Below are 21,078 nucleotides of genomic sequence, written 5' to 3'. Positions count from 1 at the left end.
GCTCCACAAACTGATCTTTCATCTGAAAGACTAACCAACAACTGGCCACAAGCGCCAACTATGGCTTGACCCATCTACCGGCGAACAGTTGTTCTGATGTGGTAGATGCCTTTTAGGACCTTTTGTTTCAGCAAACTTGTTCTTCTGAAATGGCAGTGTTGGTGTAAATGTAAATAGAACAAGTGTAAGGGCCTACTTGTATGTTGGCGATATATAATATGGAAGAATGGATGTGTTGTGTAAGATGACACACACTAAAATCAACATGGTATTGGAGTTTGGGTTGGCCTTCCTTACCATCATCGCCGCCACTAAAGCTCGAATCATGTGTAAAACTGAAACAAAAGAAATGATCTTTCATCTGGAAGACTAACCACCAACTGGCCACAAGCGCCAACTATGCCTTGACCCATCTACCGGCGAACAGTTGTTCTGATGTGGTAGATGCCTTTTAGGACCTTTTGTTTCAGCAAACTTGTTCTTCTGAAATGGTAGTGTTGGTGTAAATGTAAATAGAACAAGTGTAAGGGCCTACTTGTATCTTGGCGATATATAATATGGAAGAATGGATGTGTTGTGTAAGATGACACACACTAAAATCAACATGGTATCGGAGCTAGGGTTGGCCTTCCTTACCATCATCGCCGCCACTAAAGCTCAAATCATGTGTAAAACTGAAACAAAAGAAGTGTAAAATCGTGTATAACTTAGCATAAACTACTGCTGGCATTATAGCAGGCAAGGGATCCACTATTTTAGGCGTCAAAACGCGAACGATTTGGGGTAGTTGTCGTGTATCTCGCTTCGCACGAGATTGCGTAAAACCGATATAAAAAGAAAGTGTAAATGGTATATGTCGGGGACCATAATTAGGGGTACCCTTAAGGCTCCTAATTCTCAGCTGGTAACCCCCATCAGCATAAAGCTGCAAAGGCCTGATGGGTGCGATTAAGTCAGGGATCAGTCCATTCGAGGGACTCGATCACGCCTCGCCCGAGCCCAGCCTCGGACAAGGGCAGCCAACCCCAAAGGATTTCCGTCTCGCCCGAGGCCCCCCTCCAGCGGCGAATATATTTCTGGCTCGCCCGAGGCCCTGTCTTCGCCAAGAAGCAACCCTAACCAAATCGCCGGACCGACCGGCCAAATCGCAGGAGCATTTAATGCAAAGGTGGCCTGACACCTTTATCCTGACGCGCGCCCCCCAGCCGACAGAGCCGAAGCGACCGCCGTCACTTCGCCGCTCCACTAACCGGCCTGACAGAAGGACAGCGCCGCCTGCGCCACTCCGACTGTGGTGCCACTTGACAGGGTGAGACTGACAGGCAGTCAGGCCCGGCCGAAGGCACCATAGGAAACTCCGCTCCGTCCGACCCAGGGCTCGGACTCGGGCTAAGTCCCAGATGACGGCGAACTCCGCTCCGCCCGACCCAGGGCTCGGACTCGGGCTAAGTCCCGGAAGACGGCGAACTCCGCTTCGCCCGACCCAGGGCTCGGACTCGGGCTAAGTCCCGGAAGACGGCGAACTCCGCTCCGCCCGACCCAGGGCTCGGACTCGGGCTAAGTCCCGGAAGACGGCGAACTCCGCTCCGCCCGACCCAGGGCTCGGACTCGGGCTAAGTCCCAGAAGACGACGAACTCCGCTCCGCCCGACCCAGGGCTCGGACTTGGGCTCAGCCCCAGAAGACGACGAACTCCGCTCCGCTCGACCCCAGGGCTCGGGCTCCGCCCTGGCCTCAGCTGACGGCCTCCGCCTCGCCCGACCCAGGGGCTCAGACTCGACCTCGGCCACGGAAGGCAGACTCGACCTCGGCCACGGAAGACAGACTCGACCTCGGCCACGGAAGACAGACTCGACCTCGGCTTTAGAGGAGCTTCCACATCGCCCAACCTATGGCGCAGACCCGCCACGTCAACAGGAGGCGCCATCATCACCCTACCCCAAGCTGACTCGGGCCGCAGGGAACAAGACCGGCGTCCCATCTGGCTCGCTCCGCTAGATGGGGATGATGGCGCCCCGCATACTCTGTGACGACGGCGGCTCTCAGCCCCCTTACGGAAGCAAGAGGACGTCAGCAAGGACTCGACAGCCCCGACAGCTATCCCTCCGCCAGGATCCAGCACTCCTCCGACGGCCACGACATCACACCAGCTGGATGCCAAAATCTCTCCGGCTGCCACGACGGCATGTACTTAGGGCGCTAGCTCTCCTCCGCTAGACACGTAGCACTCTGCTACACCCCCCATTGTACACCTGGATCCTCTTCTTACGCCTATAAAAGGAAGGACCAGGGCCCTCTTAGAGAAGGTTGGCCGCGCGGGGACGAGGACGAGACAGGCGCTCGCTCGGAGCCGCTCGCTCCCTCACCCGCGTGGACGCTTGTAACCCCCTACTGCAAGCGCACCCGACCTGGGCGCGGGACGAACACGAAGGCCACGGGATTCCCACCTCTCTCACGCCGGTCTCCGGCCGCCTCGCTTTCCCCCCTTCGCGCTCGCCCTCGCGCTCGACCCATCTGGGCTGGGGCACGCGGCGACATTCACTCGTCGGCTTAGGGACCCCACTGTCTCGAAACGCCGACAGTATATAACTTAGCATAAACTACTGTAGGCATTATAACAATCAAGAGATCCCAATGTTTTAGGCATAAAAAACACGTACAATTTGGTATTTCAGGCATAAAACGCGTACGATTTGATGTAGTGCACGAGATTGTCATAAAACGCATCAAGAAGTGTTGTAAATTGGCATAAAACGCATCAATAAGTGTTATAAATTGGCGTAAAACACAACAAGTGATTTGAGATAATTGTGCGTAAAATGCAACAAAAAGTGTCGTAAAATTCATTTGAAAAATGCATGTCACGAATCTAGGTTTCAACCCCGTCCTCATCAACCTACTGAATGACTCCCTCGTCACCATGTTTTAGTCGTACAATCGATCTTCAGAGTTCAAACTAGTGATTGGAAGGTATAAAAGGACATATTTTATTGATTGTCTTTATACAAACAAGGCTGGCTAGGGCAGATCATAACCCTGTTCCAATATCGGTGATCTCAGACAGAACAAAATGCATTAAAATCAAGATTTATAAAGGATCGATAGCTCCAACACGTATAGTTATTATATATGTTAACCATGGAAGCAAAGGATGTAGCTCGCGACATCCACATCGTCTTTTTTCCTCCACCTTCGATCCAATAGCAACGCCCGCCAGTGATTGCCGTTTCCACCTGTCCAAGGTTGCCATCAATGTCGCCCTCACAACCGCCAAACCGTGTCGTCCTACGCAGCGACCCTCGTCCGGCCGACCTCCCATGTACGTCGCGATCGCACCAACTCCCGTCTCCCTCCCACCTTGGTCCGTCCACCCTCCTCCCCCGTTGGCTCATGGGGTCACAGCCCTCGTAACCGCCTCCCTCCACCCTCCCATCGTTCGCTCCCCAGCAGACTACACCTTCTCACCGCTCGCAGAACCATCGCCACCACCCCAACGCTCCATGTCCACCACCACACAGGTCAGCGTCCTTGCTCGTCCTCCACCCGACTCTACCCTCCCATCATCCGCTCCCCTGCAAACCATGCCTTCTCACCGCTCGCGGAACCGCCACCGCCACCCCAACGCTCCATGTCTGCCACCAGACAGGTCAGCGTCCTTGCCCGTCCTCCACCTACTGCCGCTGCCCTCACCCTTGCAACTCCCTTCCAACCATGGGACACGGCTATGGCATGCTTCTAAGGTGTCTTTTGCTTCACATATTTGTAACGTGATAGGTAAATGATAACAAATCATGTTTGTTTAGGTCCAATATGTCCAACAGTAACGATAACGTTAGATCATGTTTGTTTAGGTCCAACAGTAATTAGATATCGCACTAGAAACTAATATCAATCTATTCAAACTTGTTACCACTGGTATTCGAGTGTGAGTCATTCTCATTGCCATTTACGTTACATACCTAATTCATCTTCTCGTCCGAGCGCAAGGACCAAACACGAGCAGTAGCAACATAAGGACCAAACGCGAGCGTTAGCAGCATACGGGAGCGCAGGAGCATGACGATGGACGACGGTACCTTTGCAAGAACTACCAACTGCTCCATCCAAGACGGCTACTGACGATGTTCCATGTAAGACCTTGTTCGGTTAATCCCGTTACCCATGGATTGGATGGATTGAAAAAAAATTAAGAAGTTTGACTTGCTTGGGATTTAAATCTACCCAATCCCACTCAATTCATATGGATTGAGAGCTAACCGAACAAACCCTAAAAGAAAATATGATGTTGAACCTGCACACCATACTGATAAAGTGGAGATACTGTTGATCCAAAAAGATATTCGTTCTGTTGCTAACGCACACCATACAATTGATAAGAATTCGAGGAAGCAACAACCTGATGTGTCTGTTGAAAATGAACATTTGCATAAACCAGTGTCTCCTGTGGACACTAACAGGACCCAAAAAAGGATGTTCAGAAGCTAAACAGAAGAGTTGTTCGCCCTTTGGAAAAGAAGCTGATGGAGGTAGTAGAACTTGATCTCAATGGCCTAACAAAAATGGATATGGTGCAATCAGATTCCCTAAAGCAGATGACAACAAAACAGTTCAACTAAATGTCAAGCCAAACAAGGCCGTGAGAGATTTTCTATATTGAAAAAGATAATGAAGTCCAAGTTCTTCATTATTCACGTATACCTGGTGGTCATGAACACAATGGGAGACATGCAGATTCAGGGGTAAGAGCTCAGCACCCAGAGAATCAAGGGCGTTCATTGAGTCTTCTTAGTATACCGGGTGGTGGTACCACTAGAAACAAGGCTCCTTACACTAAGCTAAATGTTGCAAACATAAAGAATCCTGCTGAGAAACAAACAAACAATGGTTTCTTGCATGATGAACCACAACATTTAGCTGACCTGGGATATTGTCAAGGGCAGTGGTACCCAAGGCAGCGGGACCCCGGCTACGTAGTTCGTAGTCGCGATCCGTCGTCGCCGGCAGGGTTATTCCCCCACGCCGTCGCCGACTTTTGTCAACCGGGTTATACCCCCTGGTTGCCGATCTAGAGAGGAAGAGAGAGAGGAGATAGGCTAATAATACTTGATTTCTTATCTCCTGTGCGGTTACAGTTTTATATGGCCAGAGGCCCAACCGAAAGGAGCAACAAACTCCATAATCTAAGGAACTCCCTAATCTAAGGAACTGAATAACAGCACTCCACAATCTAAGGAACTGGATAACAGCAGGCTATCCTATCCTATCCCTTAGCTGTCCTGCCTGGCCGCTGCTTGCTCTAGGGCGCGGCGCACGTCACGGGCACGATTTCGCCTCACATACGTGCGCCCGACCATGACATCTCCCTCTCCGTCGAGAGTCAGCTCGTCCTCGAGCTGGAAGGAGGGAAACCTAGTGCGGAACGTGTCGGTGTCTTCCCAAGTAGACGACGCGGCAGAGCAGTTTTTCCACTTGATGAGAACCTGTGGAACGCCACGGGCGAGACGATAGCGCACCGCGTGCTCAGGTTCTGGTTCGATGGCGCCATGACGAAGTGGTGGCAGTGGCGGTATCACCTCGGGTGGAGCGCCTTGGAACTTCTTTAGAAGGCCCACGTGGAAGACGTCGTGGATGCGGGCGCCCTCCGGAAGAGCAAGGCGGACAGCGACATCGTTGATGAGTTCCACGACGCGATACGGCCCGACGAAGCGTGGCTTGAGCTTACCACCCATATCTTGTGGTAATGAGGACGCCGATCGTTGCCGAAGACGAAGTAGAGCCCAGTCGCCGACCTGGTAGCTGACCGAGCGGTGGTCGCGGTCGTATTGCAGCTTCTGCGTCGCCTGTGCCTGCTCGAGGCGGTAGCGTACATCGGCCAGGAACTCCGCCCTCTCCTCCATGGACTTCGCGACTGCTTGTACCCTGGTGTCGCCCGGCTCATAGGATCTGATCGAGGGTGGGTCGCGCCCGTACACCACGTGGAACGGAGTGTCGCGCAGGGAGGACTGGAACGCCGTGTTGAAGAGGTACTCAGCCCAAGGTAGCCACCTGACCCATTGGCGTGGCCGATCCCCCGTCAAACACCGCAGGTACATGACGATGACGCGGTTGGCCGACTCGGACTGGCCGTCGGACTGGGGGTGGAACGCCGTCGTCATGTGTAGCTTTGTACCCAACAGGCGCATGAGTTCGCGCCAAAATGCGGAGGTGAAGACCGTGTCCCGATCAGAGACGATGGACTGCGGAACACCGTGTAGACGAACGATGTCGGTGAAGAAAGCCTGGGCGACGGATTCAGCGGAGTATGGGTGCGCCAGGGGGATGAAGTGGCAGTACTTGCTGAACCGATCCACCACGGTAAGGATTACCGACTTGCCGCGGACGCGAGGGAGGGCCTCCACAAAATCCATCGCGATGTCCGTCCAGACACCCTGTGGCACTGGTAGAGGAAGGAGCAAGCCCGCCGGTTGAAGGTGCTCGGATTTGTATTGCTGACACACTGTGCACACGCGCACCATATCCTGCACCCGTTGCTTCATGTTGGGAAAATGGAAGTCACGACGGAGCCGGTGAAGGGTGCGCTGGACGCCCTCGTGGCCATCTTCATGGACCGCCCCCATGATCTCCTGAAGTAGCGGCGATGTGGGCGGAATGTACAGCCGACCGGCAAAGTGAACCATGCCGTCGACGAGCGCCCAAGGTGCTTGGCGAGACCCCGCCGAGATGTCAGCATGGAGGGCGACGAGGGTCGGATCGGCGAGCTGGGCGTGGCGTAGACGGTCGATGAAGTCAAAGCGGGGGGCCGAGAGGGCAAGTAGCGCCCCGTCTTCAGTGTCTCGCCGAGACAGTGCGTCGGCCACGGAGTTTGCAGCGCCCGGCTTGTATTCGACGGAGAAATCGAACCCCAGCAGCTTGCCCACCCAATGGTGTTGCGGAATGGTGGCAAGGCGCTGATCCAGCAGGTACTTGAGACTGTAGTGGTCCGTCTTGACGCAGAAACGGCGTCCCCATAGATACGGGCGCCAGTGCCGTACTGCCTGAACCAAGCCGATGAGCTCGCGTTCATAGGCTGCAAGGGCGCGGTGTCGCTGTGCCACCGGCCGACTGAAGAAAGCGACTGGGTGACCATCTTGGATGAGCACTGCCCCGAAGCCGTGAGAGGAAGCGTCACACTCGACCACGAAGGACTTGGCGAAATCGGGCATGGCCAGGACCGGTGCTGCCGTCACGGCGGTCTTTAGGTCCTCGAATGCCTTGGCGGCCTCCGTACCCCAGGAGAAACCTTCCTTCTTGAGCAGACTGGTGAGTGGTGCCGCCAAGGTGCCATAATTGTGGATGAACTTGCGGTAGTACCCTGCCAAGCCGAGGAAGCCGCGCACCGCCCGTGCTGACCGAGGCACCGGCCAGTCATGGATGGCCTGGACCTTGGTCGCATCCATAGCCACCCCGTCCGCCGAAATTGTGTGTCCGAGGTAGGCGACCGAAGGCTCCCCGAACGCACTACTTGGAGCGCTTGACGAAGAGGACATGGCGGCGTAGCTCACTGAGGACCGCGCGGAGGTGTCGGAGGTGGTCCGCCCATGACTTGCTGTAGATCAATATATCGTCAAAGAAAACGAGTACAAAACGACGAAGGCAAGGACGCAGTACATCGTTCATTAGGGCCTGGAATGTTGCCGGGGCATTGCACAGGCCGAATGGCATCACTAAGAACTCGTAGAGGCCATCGTGAGTGCGGAAAGCCGTCTTGTGGATGTCCTCGGTCCTCATGCGCACTTGATGGTACCCGGAGCGTAAATCGAGCTTGGTGAAGAACCGGGCACCATGGAGCTCATCGAGCAACTCGTCGACGACAGGGATGGGGTACGCATCCTTCACCGTGATGGCGTTCAGTTCGCGGTAGTCGACGCAGAACCGCCACGATCCATCCTTCTTCTTGACGAGGAGGACCGGGGAGGAAAACGCGGAGTCGCTGCGCCTGACGATGCCTTGAGCGATCATGGCGTGGCACTGCCTCTCCAACTCATCTTTGTGCGCTGCAGGGTAGCGGTATGGCCGGACCGCCACTGGAGTTGCGTCGGGCTTGAGGACGATGCGGTGTGTCCGGCCCCGCTCCGGAGGCAGGCCACTTGGGTCGGCGAAGACGTCCTGGAATTCACCCAGGAGTGCGTCGAGGAATGGTTCCCTGGCCTCGACAGAGTGGAGACGACCAGGGGTCTTGGGAGCGAGGCCCTGCCAGCACACAGACCTGCCTGCATACTGGAATGCCATAGTGCCAGCCGCCAAATTCCACATGATGTCCCCCAATGGCGCCATCCAGTTGGTTCCTAACACCACGTCATAGCCTGCAAGGGGCATAAGGAACAAATCCACCTTGAACTGGAGTCCGTCGATGAGCACTGGCGCGTGACGGAGCACCCCAGGGCAGGAAACACGCTCGCCATTTGCCACGGTTGCCGTCAGACGTGGACGCTGTTCGATGTGGACACCAGCGCGATGGGCAGCCTCTTCCCCAATGAAGCTGTGCGTGGAACCGGTGTCAATGAGTGCGATGAAGTCGGCCGCGCCCACCCGGACCGGCAGCTGGATCGTTTTGCTGCCGGGTACACCAGCGACCGCGTGCAGGGAAAACACCGGGGCTTCTTCGTCCATGGCGCCCTCATCCAATTCAACGCCGTCGATGAAGAAGATGCGACGACAAACGCGGTTATGGCCCCGCGAATACGGCTCGTTGCAGTTGTAGCAGAGACCCAGGCGGCGTCGTTCTGCCTGTTCCTCTGTCGAGAGACGCCTAACCGGGTTGGGAGTGCCCCTGGGTGGCGGCGCCTGAAGTGCTAGCAGGGGTGGCGCTGGGGCAGGCAGCGCCAATGATGCTGGGGCCGCCGGAACCGTCGCTCGGGGCGCCGATGTTGGAAGCAGCGCGCGTGAGGTGGCCCGGGGCGGAGCCTGCTGGATCCGATCCAACTCCATCAGCTCGACCTGGCGTGCGAGACTCATCGCGGCGGCGAGGGTCTCGGGGTTATGGATGCGAACCGCGTGGCTCAAAGGAGGCAAAAGCCCGCCCGTGTAGAGCTGAACGCGTTGGGCCTCCTCCAAGCGTCCGGCACGCGGAAGAAGGGCTTGGAAACGATTGGAGTACTCCTCCACGGTGCTCGTGCGGCGGCATTCCGAGAGTTCGAACATTGGGGCAGAACGGAGGGGAGGACCGAATCACAAGTTCAGGAGATCCTTGAAACGTCCCCATGTTGGTGTGCCGTCGTCATCCTGCAGTTGGGTAAACCACATCTGGGCGACGTCGTCCAGGTGGTACGACGCTAGTGCCACGCGCTCCTCCGCCATAGTTCTGTGGTGGTGGAAATAGGCGTCGCATTTGTGGAGGAAGAGCATGGGATCGGTCGTACCGTCGAAGTGAGGAAAATCCCACTTTCGATGTTTGTGGTGGAAGTCTTGATCACGGAGGCCTTCCGTACGTCGGGCAGCAATGTTGCCGCCGGAGGATGAAGACGTGTCCTTGATGGCCGCCATGTCTGACTTCAAGGTCGTCATCTCCGCGGTGAGGGACTTCAGCTGTGCCATGATCTCGGCGAGGGAGGGTTCGGCCATGGTGTTGCTGAGGCAGTGGATGGGGGGCTAGCGATGGCAGCAGCTGCGGTGGAGGAGCAGCTGGAGCGGGTGGGGGAGGATCGACGTGACCGTGATACCAGGTTGTCAAGGGCAGTGGTACCCAAGGCAGCGGGACCCCGGCTACGTAGTTCGTAGTCGCGATCCGTCGTCGTCGGCAGGGTTATTCCCCCACGCCGTCGCCGACTTTTGTCAACCGGGTCATACCCCCTGGTTGCCGATCTAGAGAGGAAGAGAGAGAGGAGATAGGCTAATAATACTTGATTTCTTATCTCCTGTGCGGTTACAGTTTTATATGGCCAGAGGCCCAACCGAAAGGAGCAACAAACTCCATAATCTAAGGAACTCCCTAATCTAAGGAACTGAATAACAGCACTCCACAATCTAAGGAACTGGATAACAGCAGGCTATCCTATCCTATCCCTTAGCTGTCCTGCCTGGCCGCTGCTTGCTCTAGGGCGCGGCGCACGTCACGGGCACGATGTCGCCTCACATACGTGCGCCCGACCATGACAGATATCCAGTGCAAAAAGGACAAGGAGACCTGGACAGGGCACTAACCATGCTGCCTCCTTATGTTGAGCCAAAGTCTAACAAGCAACATGTGAATGATGATCTTGAAAAGCAAACTCGAAGCGATTACGGAAAGCCTAACAACCTTGGACAAACTGATCACTTGGAGAACAAAAAATCTGCTTCGACCTGTTTCTGTTAGGAGAACTGCAAGCTGCTAGCACCTGTTGATACATGCCTATAGCAACAAGATTCTACATCTTATGTAAGCACATCAAGCAACAACTCACGCGGAGCGCGACCAATTTACTAGTGTTCGTACTAGGGAGGCACAACAAATGAGAGAGAAAACCGAGGACCCTGGTGCACTTGGCTATGTCAAGAACACCAAAACGAAAAGAATGATGAACAGAACAATCAGGAACACGATCAGCATGATCTGACCCTTGATGCCGGCCTTCTTTATCACCATGGCCACTCTTTTCTGCGCCACAAAAGGGGACCGGACATTTTAGGGCTTCATTTTGAATATTGAATTCTTGGCGCAAAGAAAAAAGTATGCAAACTGGAATGCAAAGAGAAGTTCCAATTGAAGATGGCGAAAGAGCAGACCTGCACGAAATCAAGTCTGTTGGAAGTAGTCTCCATCTCCAAGCTTAGGTCGTTTAGGATCCTTTCCTGTAAAACAGCCGCCGCATGTATTCCCGGTAAAAGATCCTGCACAGATCTACTAACTTTGCTCCTTGTCAACAGCAATTACCTGTCCAGACAGCTCTTCGTGTATGGTTAGTCCCACGCCACCAATCCTTTGGACACTTTCACTGAGCTCATCAAGTTCTTCATCCTGCTGCCTGTGTAAAACATGTCAAATCAATGCAAAACATGTGACCTCCACATGGCTACCCTGGAATGGAACTGTATATAACTATACATATAATCTGCCTACGAAATTTGAGTTTAATCAGTGTAGGCTATTTTTATCTCTTATCACTACTGAAGGGGAAAATGTATCAGGAATGACGTGACTGCAATTGGCAGCCTACTATTGTAGTATGCGTCCATCTTCCAGAAACAAGAAAACAGCAGCAGAGCTAATAGATGTCATAAAACTATGTAGATTAAAAAACAGTTAACCTTGCTGCCAGAAGGAAAAGTCAGTACAGATATAACCCAAAAAAACATATGAAGTTATGATCCTCACACTCACATGATTACTATGGGAAATATGTCTCCTATTCCAAGTTTAATCATCATCTGTATTTCTTTTACAACTTTTGACTGCTCAATAAAATGGTCTGAGATTTTGATATTCTAGCACGCGTGACCTACTTACTACAACAAGAAAGGAACAGAAAAAAACTTAGTACAGTTACTTACATTTGCACAAAATTAATAATTATGTGCTGGTGGAAACACAAGAATCAGTGAGCAAAGATAAGTAAACCAATGTAATATTCAAGGAGGAGAAGCGAAGACACTAACTAGAACAATTGAGGAGGAATACAAGGTTTATGTGCCACTAAGGCGAACTTTGGCTAGGAAAACAGCAAATTTATGGACTGTCTACTAGCTACTTACAATAGACAGCATATGTTGAATGCTGAGCGGCAACATATTCTAACAAACATGTTTGTAAAGTTCATTAAAAGTAACAAATTAAACTCACCTCATGAGTAGAAGCTGTCTATCTGATTCTGAAGAAAGAAAGTCATCATTATCTTGGGCAGAATAGTGGTTGGTCCTGCTTGTATCCTGGTATTTTGAAGTTGCTGCATTGCTCTTGCCCTTTTCAATAGCTCTCTTGACTGTACCGACCTGAATATGCTCATGCATAAATTGTGAGGATCCATGCAATAAATTTAGGTACATTGTCAACTGCAGAATTCGGGAACATGGTAATATGTTACTCCTTAATGTCTGTACCAAACAACAGGAAATCATGCAACCTGAGCTTAGTGTGACTCATTCATGTTCAAAACATACAAGAAACAACATGTCCAATCACCACATCACTGAAGAGTTGCTACAATATGAGCGAATGCATACCTGCTTATGAGAAGAACCAGTCCAGTTTCTTCGTCTGGAAAGCTCAACTTCATCAAGTCCATAGTATGCCGGATCCCTTGATGCAACTGAGATTGTCTTTTCTAGCTCATCTACCTTTCAAGTTTGAACACGAGCAAGCACCATTTAGGCCAGAATAATTCATACATCAAGGAAGCGGATACTATATCACATGAATGAAAAACTAATACATTAGGTGCATAACCTGACCTCATATAGGAATAAAGATGGTAGCGAAAAATAAATGTTGGTGTATTATGAACAAGTTGAAGGGTCTATTTGTAAAGTTGTAAAGTATAATAGAAAAGAGTGAGGGTGCTGTGGAAGATTAACACACACCAGAAAATCAACATGGTATACGGAGCTAGGTTTCTCCGCCGCAGCCCGCCGCCGCTCCCGCAGCCCGTGCCCCGACGCGCGCGCCGTACGCCGCCCGCGCCACGCGCCGCTAAGCGCGCGCGCCCCGACGCCCGCAGCCACGCCGCCTGCTCCCGTCGAGCGCAGCCGCGCCACCAGCCCGACGCCGCTGCTTCCGACGCCCGCGCAGTCAGCCCCACCGCATAGAAGGCAAGGGAGTGGCGAGAGCAAAGAGCAGCGGCTCACCGTCTCCGCGTGGGCCGGCTAGGCGCAGCCGCGCGGTCACCAGCAGCAGACCGCACCGAGTCGCCAACCGCAGCGCCCTGCCACCTCCACGCATCGCCACTCCGACAAACGAGCTGCTGCTGACTTGCGTTTGCGTCCTGTCTACACGGAGGCTGAAACAGGAGGAAAGGAGGAGAGGAGGACGAGGTCTACGAGTGGAGTAGAGAGCTCGAGAGGCTGCGAGAAAGGAGTCGAGTGTGTGACTCTATGCTTCTGTGAAAATGAGTACAGAGGAGGCTGCGAAGAAGACAGAAATTGATGGTAGTGGTTCAGGAGGGATTACAAAGAGTGAGATGATGAGTGAAATGAGAAGTATGATCCAGGAGCTCATGGGGTTAGGGTTGATTGGTGCTAGGGCAAATACAGGTACATCTGAGTTGAAGTTGGAACTTGTGCCTAATGATGTGAAGCTAGAAGGTAGTAAGAATTATCTAAGCTGGTTCAGAAGAGTGCGTGTACTCCTAGGGGGCAAGGGAGTGGAGCATTATTTGGAGGAGACATGTGTTGAGCCGATTGATAAGCTCGGTGCAGAATGGAGAATCTGGCATGCGACAAACTCTGTGATAGTTGCATGGTTATTGGCATCCATGTCTCCCACTGTTAGCAAGAGGGTGGAAGCCATGCGTACTGCATCACAAATCTGGAAGACCTTGAGTAATATATACTCTCGAAAGGGGAATGTGATGGTGATGATGGAAATTCAAAACAAGGCAGATGCAGTAAAGCAGATGGGAAGACCAGTGGAACAATATGCTAGTGAGCTCCAACAGTTATGGGGAGAGCTGGATCATTATGCTCCTCTCCAAATGGTTTGCCCACAGGATGCACAAATGGTTCATAAGTGGGTAGAGGATAGGAGAGTGACCCACTTTCTAAAGAATCTGGATTCTGAGTTCGAGAGCAGGAGAGCGGTCTTTTGTCACCAGGAGAGTCTTCCTACCATGGATGAGGTTGTGTCTGCCATGATAGATGAAGAGAGCAGACTTCGAGTGATGAGTAGTGGTAATCATGTGAAGCCAGCATACGTTGCAATTGAGGATAGAGAATGTTATAATTGTGGGGAAAGGGGACACCTGAGTTACAATTGTCCCAACCCTAGAGGAAATGGTGGCAAGGGAGGATCTCGTGGAGGACGAGGTGGTACTCGTGGTCGTGGGAGCTATGGAAGAGGTCGCGGAGGTCGTGGTAGAGGCCGTGGTGGCTCCAGGGCCAACATAGCTACCACTGAAGAGAGTCTCTCTGTTACTCTATCTGGGGAACAAGCTAAGCAATGGGAGCAGTGGCAGAAGGGCAAGTCTTCCGAGTGCCTCACTTCACCTGATGGGCAAGCCACCAACTCCTTCGGTAACTTTGCCAACTACGCCCACATGGGCGAAGGTACTCAGGCACAAACTTTTGCATCCTCATGTAGGCATCACATAGATTGGGTCATAGATTCAGGAGCATCAAAGCATGTGACTGGCATGTCCACCCCTTTCAAAACATACATTCCTTATACACATTCTGAGTCAGTTCAAATTGTTGATGGTACATCTCAACAAATCCGTGGTATAGGATCTGTTGCGTGTACACCATCTCTTCACTTGTCATCAGTTCTGCATGTTCCATCTTTTCCAGTCAATCTCCTTTCTGTAAGTTCAATCATTGACCAATTCAAGTGCACAGTAATATTTGATGAGAATTCTTGTGTCTTTCAGGAGAAGAGTACTGGGAGAAAGATTGGGACTGGAGTCAGGCATAATGGGTTGTGGTTCATCAGTCATGAGGAGTCAGCATTGAAAGCAACTGTTGAGGGGGATGGCAAGGAGATTCTACTACATCACCGTCGGTTAGGACATATATCTTTTGAGAACTTAAGTCGGTTGTATCCCATGATGTTTAAGGGAGTGGACAAAAGTAGACTTGTATGTGATGCATGTGAACTTGGCAAACATACTAGATCTACCTATCCTAGTGTTGGTCTTCGTAGTTGTGAACCGTTTATTCTAATACATTCAGATGTTTGGGGTCCTTGTTCAGTCACTTCTGTGAATGGTGCAAAGTGGTACGTCACTTTTATTGATTGTTACACTCGTATGACTTGGATCTATATACTTAAGCATAAAAACGAGGTGTTAAAGTGCTTTCAAGACTTTCATAAACTGGTTGCAAATCAGTTTGATGCAAGAATTCGGGTTATCAGGACTGACAATGGAACAGAGTATGTGAATAATGAATTTAGATCATATCTGTCAAGTCAAGGAATCATTCACCAAACAACTTGTCCTGGAACTCCACCTCAGAATGGTGTAGCAGAGAGGAAAAATCGTCATTTGTTGGAAGTAGCAAGATCTCTCATGTTTCAGATGAATGTGCCTAAGTATCTGTGGAGTGAGGCAGTAATGACGGCCACATACCTCATCAACCGAATGCCCTCAAGAATACTTAATATGAAATCACCTGCAGAACTTCTATTGGGAAAGTGTGACTTTCGTGTTCCACCAAAGGTCTTTGGTTGTGTCTGTTTTGTCAAAGATCATCGACCTATGGTGAACAAGTTGGATCCTCAAGCAATCAAGTGCATTTTTGTGGGATATTCATCTACTCAGAAAGGATACAAGTGTTGGGACCCTATTGATAAGAGATTGTTGGTGAGTATGGATGTAACATTTCGTGAGGAAGACCCATACTATAGAAAGAAAGTTGATCCATATCAAATTCTGGAGGACTTCTCTCCGGTCAATGGAGGGGACCGTAGAGAGGGGGAGGATGATAGTGGTCGAGGTGGTGATGAGGCTAGTGGTGATGAGGCTAGTGGAGCTTCAGGAGGAGTGATTGTTGGAGGTATGATTCCACGAGAAGTGGAGAAAGGGATAACTACGCAGGTATTGAGTGATGATGAAAGTAGTGGGGATCATGATGATCCAACTATTGATATTCAGGAGGAGACAGAGGATGATGAGGCAGTGATTGTTGGGTCAATCCCATGTCCTATGGCAGGGAAGTTGAATGAGAAACAGGGGGAGCAACATGATTGTTCCATTGGGGCAAAGGTGAATGACAAACAGGGGGAGCAACCTATAGTATACTATCGAAAGCGGACGAAGAAGCAGGGGGAGCAACCACAACCTGGATGTGTTGAAGCTCCAGTCCCATATCTCTCTTCAGACTCCTCTCCAGACCCAGCTGGTAATGTCTCTCGAATCCATATTTCTCCCATTCCTGAACATGAAGAATTACCTCTTGCGCAAAGAAGAGTTCCTAGATTAAATGCTGGGAAACCTCCTTCTCGTTATTGTTATGAACATGACATTGCTAAGTATGTCTCATACTCTAGTGTCTCTCCTGCATATAGAACTTTCATTGCATCTCTACAAACAATATCTATTCCGAAGGATTGGAGGTGTGCCAAACAGGATCCAAAGTGGAAGGATGCCATGAAGGAAGAGCTGCTTGCCCTGCAGAAGAACAAGACATGGGAACTTGTTCACCTTCCTGAAGGAAAGAAGGCGGTGGGGTGCAAGTGGGTCTTCACAGTAAAGCAGACTCCTGAAGGAAAGATTGACAGGTACAAAGCAAGACTGGTGGCGAAGGGATATAGTCAGACATATGGGATCGACTATGATGAGACCTTTGCACCTGTGGCAAAAATGGGCACAGTGAGGACCTTAATCTCATGTGCGGCCAACTTTGGTTGGCCTCTTCATCAACTGGATGTGAAGAATGCATTTCTTCATGGTGATCTGAAGGAAGAGGTCTATATGGAAATCCCACCTGGATTTGCAAATAAACAGACTATTGGAAAAGTGTGTAGACTTAAGAAGTCGCTCTATGGCCTAAAGCAGTCACCACGTGCGTGGTTTGATAGATTCAGGCGAGTTGTGTGTGATATGGGTTATCATCAATGCAATGGAGATCACACAGTCTTCTACAAACATCAGGGCTCGTGTATCACTATTCTAGCGGTTTATGTTGATGATATAGTGATCACTGGAGATGATGCGAAGGAGATCAAGAAACTGAAGGAAAGGCTAAGTAGAGCCTTTGAGGTAAAGGACCTTGGACCACTTCGATACTTCCTTGGGATTGAGATAGCTAGATCATCTCAAGGAATTATTCTCTCCCAAAGAAAGTATGTCCTCGACCTTTTGTCAGAGACAGGAATGCTTGGGTGTCGCCCATGTGGTTCACCCATTGATAGGAATCACCAAACTTGTGCTGAGTCAGGTGACCCTATAGATCGGGAAAGATATCAGAGGGTAGTTGGTCGTTTGATATATCTTTGCCATACAAGACCGGACATTGCTTATGCAGTAAGTGTGGTGAGTAGGTATATGCATGATCCTAGAACTGGGCATATGAAGATAGTTTATCAAATCATGAGATACCTGAAGGGAACCCCTGGCAAGGGATTGTGTTTTAGACCAAATCAACATATGAATTTGGATGGGTATTGTGATGCGGACTGGGCGAGCAGTAGGGATGATCGGAGATCCACTTCTGGATATTGTGTATTTGTGGGAGGTAATCTGGTTTCATGGAGAAGCAAGAAGCAAGCTGTGGTATCTCGATCCACTGCAGAGGCTGAACATAGAGCAATGGCTCTAGCAGTTTGTGAAATGATATGGTTGAAGAGTCTCTTGAAGGAGCTTCAAGTGTTGAAGAATGAGACAATGTTGCTCCATTGTGACAATGTGGCAGCAATCAACATAGCAAGTAATCCAGTTCAGTTTGATCGCATGAAGCATGTGGAGATTGATAAGTTCTTCATCAAAGAGAAGATTGATAGTGGGGCTTTGAAGTTGAAGTATGTAAAATCTCGTAATCAAGTAGCGGATAGTCTCACAAAAGGTTTAGGTCCTAAGGATAATGAGTTGGCATGTAACAAGATGAGAATGTTAAATATATTTGGCCCATCTTGAGGGGGAGTGTTGGTGTATTATGAACAAGTTGAAGGGTCTATTTGTAAAGTGGTAAAGTATAATAGAAAAGAGTGAGGGTGCTGTGGAAGATTAACACACACCAGAAAATCAACAATAAACAAAGGAAAAGAATTAAATACCTCCATTTTTGCTTAAAATTTCTTCTAAATGTACCAATAACGCGGAAATGGCATCGTCAAAAACTTGGTCCCTACCTGCCACTCGATACTTTCACAGCTGATCAGAAGCTCCTTTGTCAGATGAACATATTCTCCTGTGTTTGAAGCAGTTTGCTCCCAGCGGTGGAAGGTACTTTGCAATTTATCAATCTGAAACAGATATAAATTTATCCTGAGGACCAAAACAGCAACATCTCAACATGAACTTGGATGTGGCTATATGTTTCCAGGGCTTCAGTAGAGTTGAGCAACATAACTGGCAACCAGATGTAACTGCAAGATGGTGCTATATGCTTCTCAAACTATGAGAGGCACTGAGAGTGAAGAATAAAGGGCAAGCAAACAATTCAGCCATGAGTTACCAGATCAAGTAAATGCCTAAGCCTCTAATGTAAGAGCTGCAGGTGTGTCAAGTAGCGTCCTTGTCCCCATTCACATATGTCTATACACAAAAAAACTGAGCTCATACTACAGAATGTAGACTTTTCGAGAGCATGAACATCCCTAGCTGGTAGTTGCATATTGGCCACTCCAGCATCTCTATGTCCCGATTTGGTACAATTTTCGAACACGGTGAGGTTAGACAACAAAGCTCGAGTTTCCAATCTCTACCGATGCAGAACGACGGCTCGATGATGGTAGGAAAGGTTGGCAATCACTGCAGGATTACGAGCGTAATAAAGAGAGCGAGAGGGAAGTACGGATTACCGACTCCTGGATCTCCTCCCGGACGATGTAGAACGGATCCTGCGCCGAGCTCATGGCCTCTGCGACGAACGGATTCTAACGGATTGCCGGGTCTGGGCGCCTGGACGACCAAACACGCTGTTAGCGGCCAGCGTGCGTGCCGCACGACGACCTCGCGACGCTGAACACAGGCACACAACCAGAACAGGCATCGCGGGCACGCACAAGCGAACAGGAACCAGGCAGCATGGAAATGGAATCACACGAGCGCAATCAGTTCTTACCACTCCAGAGGCGCTGGCGGTGGAGATGGACAGCTTCTAGTCGTAGGTGAGTAGATCTGCAGATAACCAAACCACAAACCGGGGAAACCCGAGCCAGTTAGAGAGAGATGACGACAATGATAGCGAGGAGACAGGAGTAGGAGGAGGAAGTACCCTTCCTTCTTGCCGATGTCGGAGAAGAGGCCGGGTCCCTTCATGGCGGCGGGACGGAAGTCGAGGAGGGCGGCGGCCACCGATCGAAGGCGAGGAAAAAGGAGATGTCAGAGGGCGCCACCAAGAGGAGCTGTGTGGGAGTCCGGAGATGCCCTGCCCAGACCCACCCAAGAGCCCCCGTCTGTTCATACTCGTGTAATACACAATCTCAGTTCGATCGGCACGACACGAGGCGTTGTTGTTTATAGTAGACCGGTTGCTACACTTTTTGCGTAGGGAGCACTCCACTTGTCTCGGCAGGTACTCCCTGCCTGGTCTCTTCTAGGCCACGGCAACATACAGGCGTCAATTACTCAAGAGAACTGTGGCGGTGTCCTCTGCACAGGAGCGGACGATCCGCGCGCAGGGCCGGACGGTCCGCGGCCTGGTGCGAGGCGCGGTGGTATTCTCCGCGCAGGGGCGGACTGTCCGCGGCCTGAGGCCGGACGGTCCGCGGCCTGGTGCGCGGCTAGGGCTTCTCTGCCTGACGGCCGGACGGTTCGCGCCCTGGGGCCGGACGGTCCGCGCGTACGCAGAGGCGGCGGAAGTCGCCGGCGGCGCCTGGATCTCGCTCCCGGGAGGGACCCCGTCGGGGAGGAGAGATCCTAGGTGGTGTCTAGGCTCGGGCCGGCCGACCTAGACTCCTCTAATCGACGTAGAGCCGAAGAGAGACGAAGAATTTGGGATTGAGAGGCTAAACCTAAACTAGACTAGAACTACTCCTAGGATAAAATGCGAAATAGAAGTTGTATTGATTCGATTGTTGATGATTACAAATCGGCCGTAGACCTCTCTATTTATAGAGGAGGGGGGCTGGACCCTTTACACAACTGATTCCGAGCTAATCCCGCGAATATAGCTAACAACCGTAGCACAAAACTCGGAACCCTAATCTGTTCTGCGCACGCGCGGACCGTCCGGCCCACAGGCGCGGACCGTCCGGCCCACAGGCGCGGACCGTCCGGACCACGGACTGGGCCGGACCGTCCGCCGGCTCAAAACCGGTTCGAACATATGCCCTCCTGCCTTTTGGTGGAGCTGGGCGAACCAAAAGCAACTAACTCGATGTGATCACATCGGTTTTCTTAGGCATCTTGCCACATACTAGGATGGTACTGTTTGAGGAAACGCCCATTCAAAGCCTTAGGTAAATCCTTGCCTTGTAATGTTTGTAGTAAATAAGCGTTACCAGACATCACCTGTTTCACTTTATAAGGACCCTCCCAGCTTGGCGACCATTTCCCGAACTTTCGGTCTTTATTCCTTAGAGGTAGAATGGTCTTCCACATCAAGTCTCCTACTTGGAATGATTTTGCTTTGACCTTCTTGTTGTAGGCCCTGGCTACCATGATCTTGTCCTTTTCTATTGCTCCTAAAGCTATCATCCTCTTGTCGGTCACCTCATCAATATTATCCATCATTGAATTATAATAATCAGTAGCAGTTAGATCATTTTGTCTGGCAAACCTGACAACATTCAAACTTATTTCTACAGGTAACACTGCTTCCTGCCCATAGACAAGCTCAAAAGGGGATACTTTAGTAGCACTATGCTTAGATATTCTATGAGCCCATAAAGCTTCAGACAAAATCTTATGCCAATGTCTAGGATTATCAGATACTTTTTTCTTTATCAAATTAATCAACGTCCTATTACTAGACTCGGCCTGTCCATTGGCCTGAGCATAATATGGAGACGAATTAAGCAGCTTAATTCTGTATAATTCAGCAAATTCACGTACCTCTTTTGACATAAAAGAAGTACCTTGATCTGTAGTCAAGGTCTGGGGAATGCCGAATCTATGAATAATATGCTCAGTTATGAACTCAATTACCTCCTTGTGCGTCATGTTCTTTAAAGCAACGGCTTCAGTCCATTTGGTGAAATAGTCAGTGGCAACTAACACAAACCGATGCCCCTTTGATGACGAAGGATGAATTTCTCCAATAAAATCTAATCCCCATCCTCTGAATGGCCAAGGCTTGATGATAGGATGTA

At 50.7% G+C, this 21,078-nt stretch overlaps 2 protein-coding genes across 2 annotated transcripts; both read right to left on the bottom strand.

The window, feature by feature from the left end:
* Positions 1-5,088: 5,088 nt before the first annotated feature.
* Positions 5,089-9,198, bottom strand: LOC103640411 (uncharacterized). Its single transcript, XM_008662999.4, has one exon. It carries the CDS (start codon positions 9,177-9,179, stop codon positions 7,497-7,499), a length of 1,683 nt encoding a protein of 560 aa, XP_008661221.1. The 5' UTR covers positions 9,180-9,198; the 3' UTR covers positions 5,089-7,496.
* Positions 9,199-10,234: 1,036 nt separating this feature from the next.
* LOC103639462 (syntaxin-61) lies at positions 10,235-19,547 on the bottom strand. Its single transcript, XM_008662208.4, has 9 exons — positions 19,041-19,547; positions 18,888-18,943; positions 18,625-18,724; positions 17,953-18,066; positions 12,177-12,290; positions 11,797-11,945; positions 10,891-10,981; positions 10,743-10,808; positions 10,235-10,614 (listed from the first exon to the last, which is right to left on the bottom strand). The coding sequence occupies exons 3-9, from the start codon at positions 18,676-18,678 to the stop codon at positions 10,504-10,506; spliced, it is 699 nt and encodes a 232-aa protein (XP_008660430.1). The 5' UTR covers positions 18,679-18,724; positions 18,888-18,943; positions 19,041-19,547; the 3' UTR covers positions 10,235-10,503.
* Between the last annotated feature and the right edge of the window lie 1,531 nt (positions 19,548-21,078).

This window comes from Zea mays, chromosome 9 (assembly GCF_902167145.1).
Source record: "Zea mays cultivar B73 chromosome 9, Zm-B73-REFERENCE-NAM-5.0, whole genome shotgun sequence".
NCBI lineage: Eukaryota > Viridiplantae > Streptophyta > Magnoliopsida > Poales > Poaceae > Zea > Zea mays.
Note: the sequence above shows the minus strand (reverse complement) of the source record. Positions and strands in the feature narration are given on the sequence as shown.

Excerpts from the sequence above, each read along its gene's own strand:
- LOC103640411 (XM_008662999.4), bottom strand. The coding sequence starts at position 9,179 with ATGTTCGAACTCTCGGAATGCCGCCGCACGAGCACCGTGGAGGAGTAC.
- LOC103639462 (XM_008662208.4), bottom strand. The coding sequence starts at position 18,678 with ATGAGCTCGGCGCAGGATCCGTTCTACATCGTCCGGGAGGAGATCCAG. Across the intron at positions 18,067-18,624 it reads GGGAGGAGATCCAGGAGTCG|ATTGATAAATTGCAAAGTAC; the intron begins GTAATCCGTACT and ends TATCTGTTTCAG. Across the intron at positions 10,982-11,796 it reads AGACAGCTTCTACTCATGAG|GCAGCAGGATGAAGAACTTG; the intron begins GTGAGTTTAATT and ends TGTTTTACACAG.